Here is a 5000-nt window from a genome sequence, read left to right as displayed (position 1 = left end):
CCACAACAATCAAGTTAATGTTAATGGTATACCAATGCTATTCCAAAAATAAGAGTAAAAGAATAATGCTACAATTAGGATAGGAAGTGTAGAAAAATTGTTAACCCGTTGCTGACTGGGGATAGATTTGCTTACACAGGCTCCAGGATGAGTTTTATTTCTGATCGAGGCAGCTTCTGCAACATAATTTGATTTTTCCCACTCCTTTTTAGCCACTCATTGTAGAGCTAGAGACATTTTTGTGTTTTGTTTTTTTGTGTGTTTTACTGTTTTTAGAAATTTATATCTGTCATATCACAGGCTCCATCAATTCTGCAGTTGACTAAAATTGTAGTTCAGGGTCCATATCAACTCATTTTTTTTTCTCAATGTGATAGAAGTATTTCTGTTTTAGGGGGGGACAAAAAGCAACTTTATTTTTTCATATTTCTGTGCTGTCACAAACAAACATGAAACTTATAACCATCCAAAATGAAGAGGTAGGGAAGAGGAAGGAAACTTGTGTTTTTGACAGTGAGTGCCACAATAAAAGGCATCCCTACTGGCACAGAGGCACATTGTAGGCATTGGGCATGGTGTAAGTCACCTTCCTCCTCTCTTTCTGTCTGCACATCTTTCATCTGCGGTACTTTAGAGCAAGAGGTCGACAACTTGCGATGTGCCATCCCTCTATAGAGATAGTGCTTGCTTGAGACCGTAGATGGGTGCCATTCAAGGCTCTCTCTCCTGCTGGTGCTAGAAGAAAGTGGTGCCATCTAGGTTTTAGAAGTGAGTTGAAACCCATTTTGCTTATTCCTGCCGGCACTGTTCTGTCTGCATGGCTGCAATGCCATAGCTCTCGAATGCATAGGCCTAAATCAATTATACAATTGACGGCGCATGCCGGCACCCAGCACTATGCATATTACATAATCGTCGTCTGTGGACGGCGGCCGGCGGTATCGGGTTAAGAAGTGAACTCGACATTCTGTTTCAGTTGCAATAACAACTTAGAGATGGGTGTGCACATGTTTTTCAAATTTCTATCTTTGGTGTGAGGTTTGCAAACCTGCTCATGTTTTGTTAGGGTGCTGTATTTATTACAGGAGTCAGTGCCCCATGCATTATTGTAGCCTTTACAATTTTACAATTCATGGAATGGAATAAATTGGCAAGGTCATAGCTTAGTGACTAAAATGTTTCCTGAGCAGTTTGTGTAAAGGGAATAATGATAGTAACCATAGTGTATAGTTTATGCATACATGCACTCCCAGCATCAATGTTAGAATTAACCCTCTCTGGATGGGTGGTACACTTCTGTACCACTCATTCAAAAGCCCATTGGCCTGGCGGCACAATATTGTGCCAGCCATTTAATTGATTTAGGCCTAAGCGCTCGAAAGCCCCGGCATTGTGACATTCAAGGCTGGAATGCCCCCGTCGTGAGTGGGTTAAAGTAGGTAGATGTTTAGAAGAAGTAACTTTTTCTTAATTACATTGACTGTTATATCCAAATCCATTATACCTTGTCAAATATTTTCCAACAGTATATGATTGAGACTGGTTCCTATGTTAACAATAATTATCCAGGATGCGTTGTCTCTATGATTCATAGTTTTATCATAATAGTTAGGTGCAAAAAAAATTCTTTTGTGAGGAAAATGGGGATACAGAATTTTTCTCCGCCTCTGTGTAGCAGCCATAGAGCTTTGAATTTTGTGGTCATTTTGGAGTTAAAGCTATTTTGTATTAGTTGTAGACAAATTGAAACTCCAAATTATTTTTTATAACAGATATCTCCTTTCCAAATATGTTCTGATCAGTTAAACCAGAAATGTATCACTCTAAGGGCTAACATTAGAGCTCCCCATAACTTTGCCAATATATATATATATATATATATATATATATATATATATATATATATATATATATATATATATATATATATATATATATATATATATATATAAGGTTTCATGGGACCCACTGTAGCATCAAATACAAAAAAAAATCCACATATATTCAGGCAATGTAGAGCTTAAATTGGTCCCTTTAGAAAATCAACAAGCTCTGTCTTGTCACAATGTACGTGAGGAAGTTTGTTGTCCTTTGCCAGAGCACTGACAAATGCAGAGGCCATGATGAATGCTAGAAGCCATGCCACTATTCTGGTGAACATAAATTGACATTCTATCGGAATAGATTATTTAAAAGATAAATAGAATATCATATTACTGATACTGATTTCTTTTTGTATGAAATCCATTTTACCAGATGTAGAATTTAAAGGTTCATTTAACAAACCACTTATAAAACCCCCAAGAACTAGCTGTTCTTTGTAACTGCCAAAGGCATATAATTAATCACAAGGTATTAGCAGTATCAGAAAGACACTGAGGATATAAATCATATAGTCACTTACAAATTTGCTGCAATCACAGCATAAGTGAAAGAACTGAGACTTCTTGTCTTTAGCTATACGTATTACTATATGTTGAAATAAAGAGTTATATGAAAATCATGTATTTTGTTATTGTTATTATTACCATGTTGTCATTACTATTATTTTTTATTAGTATTGGCGTTAATATTTGAAGGTTTTTGCTTTGTTTCCATATTTATAGTTTAAAGGATTTAAGTACAATATTTCATGTTGCATTTGTTTACTTCTCTTATTTTTTCAGGTTAAATACTTCAGGGGCTTCCCAGACATAACTTCAGGAACCTTGAAACATTTGATTTAGTACTTTTCAGGTAAGTGTTTACTTTATATTGAGATTTTGATACAAAATATTCTAATAATTATTCTTATTCTTGTATCATGGATTCCTCTATATGTTCAGTATTACAAAATGAATTTGAACTGTTGATGCTGCAAATACATATAGATAAAAATATATTGATATTTCACTTTATGAATGTAATATCCATATTATATTATCTTTGACAGAGAGTGACTCACACACTAAGGTCAAGATGGGGAAGGCAGAGAAAGGAACACCAAAGGACCTGGCCAACAAAATGAAGGCCAAAGGTCTCCAGAAATTGCGGTGGTACTGTCAGATGTGTCAGAAACAGTGTCGGGATGAAAACGGGTTCAAGTGCCACACCATGTCAGAGAGCCATCAACGACAGCTCCTTCTGTTCGCCGAGGATCCTGACAAGTACCTAGACAGTTTCTCAGAGGAGTTCCTCGAGGGATACGAGAGCCTCCTGAAGCGAAGGTTTGGCACGAAGAGAGTCCATGCCAATAACGTGTATCAGGAATACATCCAAGACAGAGATCACGTGCACATGAATGCCACCAAGTGGGAAACACTTACAGACTTTGTCAAGTGGCTTGGACGAGAAGGACGCTGCCTTGTGGATGAAACCGAAAAGGGTTGGTATGTTGCATATATTGACAGGGACCCGGAAACCATCCGCAGGCAGAAGCAGATGGAAAAACGGGAAAAATTTGAAAAGGATGAAGAAGAAAGAATGCAGGAATTCATCAACCGACAGATAGAACTTGGCAAGGCTAAGCGCAGTGAAGAGGAGAAGGAATACAAAGAGTTGCAAAGAGAGAATGAGGATGAAGTCATAGCACTCGACATGAAGCTCCCCTCGTCATCTAAGGCAGTCAAGGTAGGCAGCTTCAACAAAAGTAACATTTTAATGGAAGTATCCAAAAGTAAACCCAAAGTCGAGGAGAAGATCAGGAAAGAACAGAGGAAGAGAACAGCTCTTGACGATATTATGAAAGAAGAACTAGAGAGTAAAAAACTAAAGGAGGAAATAGCCGCCAAGAAAGACAAAGCTGAAAGGGCAGATAAAGCCGAGAAGCCATGGTTAGCCAAGGGTATCGTGGTTAAAATCATTACTGAGGAACTGGGGTCAAAGTACTATAAGCAAAAGGGTGTTGTTCGGGACGTGATTGACGGCTACTGCGCGATAGTGAAGTTATTAGATTCCGGTGCAAAGATTAAGCTCGATCAGATGGCCTTAGAGACGGTCATACCTTCGCCCAACAGGAAAGTAATCATCCTCGTAGGCAAGCACCGCAAAAGAGAAGCAATGCTAGAAAGCATCCAGGAGGAGTCTTTCAGTGCCACTTTGACTTTAGATGATGGTGAGACTCTTAGAAATGTACCTTATGAACACTTTAGTAAGTTGTACACTTCCTGATCAGCAAGAAAGCATTTCATTTCTTATATATGTACCCAGATTAGAGGTCCCAACATTTTTAGATATACATTTTTTATTCAGCATGTAATTGCTACCAGTGTATGAAATAAAAAGTATTTATTAGTAAAGGATGATACTGGTTTCCAGACAGTATTTTCCAACTCATGAAATTTCCTGTTAATAGTACAATTTTGGATATATATAATATGTACATGGACAATATACTTTTCATATAACCTTAAAAATTTTATTCAGCATATGTTACCACTTCAGTATGAAAATTGGAGGTATCTAAAATATAGTAAAGGACGTTATTAATTGTTCTTAATTAGCAAATTAACATAGATTGCTCCATATTACTTTGAAATGCCAGAGAGAGGTAATGATCAGGTCATTGTGAAAATTGTAGAAAAGGGAATGAACGAGAATCAGTAATTTCATATTTACATTTTGATATTACATCTTTATGCTAGTTTTATATCTTGCATTGTGAGGGAATATATCTAATTCTTACTTTTTTATGTGTAGTAAAGAATGATGTGGTTTTGCCTAGAAAAGAAAATGTAAAGAAGTCTATGAATATTATATAACATTGATTAGTGATTAATATTGTATAAGAAAGATAACTATTTTCTTTTAGAATATATTTAACTCTTATCTTAAGAATTTTGGTTGCTTGAACATAGCATCATTTTTGTCTAAATCATATAAACCATGAATAGAAGGAAAAGGATATGGAAAATTTATTATGCAAATGCTTATTCTGTGACAATACCATGAATATATACTTTTTTTCCATTGTATGTTTTCACTTATCACATTAACCCTCTCTGGACGGGTGGTACAGTACT

At 36.3% G+C, this 5000-nt stretch overlaps 1 protein-coding gene across 1 annotated transcript in view; it reads left to right on the top strand.

Annotated features, from left to right (window-relative positions):
- The window catches only part of kin17 (kin17 DNA and RNA binding protein), a 7121-nt gene that overhangs the window by 1738 nt on the left and 383 nt on the right, over positions 1 to 5000 (top strand). The window contains exons 2-3 of the mRNA XM_043013992.2: positions 2667 to 2736; positions 2933 to 5000. The exon at positions 2933 to 5000 is cut by the window's right edge and continues 383 nt beyond it. Coding sequence (XP_042869926.2) covers positions 2959 to 4149 — 1191 coding nt within the window. The 5' untranslated portion in view covers positions 2667 to 2736; positions 2933 to 2958 and the 3' untranslated portion in view covers positions 4150 to 5000. The remainder of the gene's footprint in view (positions 1 to 2666; positions 2737 to 2932) is intronic.

The sequence above is a fragment of the Penaeus japonicus genome, unplaced genomic scaffold, assembly GCF_977035675.1.
Source record: "Penaeus japonicus unplaced genomic scaffold, GWHDUDI00000001_assembly GWHDUDI00000033, whole genome shotgun sequence".
Classification (NCBI taxonomy): Eukaryota; Metazoa; Arthropoda; class Malacostraca; order Decapoda; family Penaeidae; genus Penaeus; species Penaeus japonicus.
This window is presented reverse-complemented; position numbering and strand designations above follow the sequence as displayed.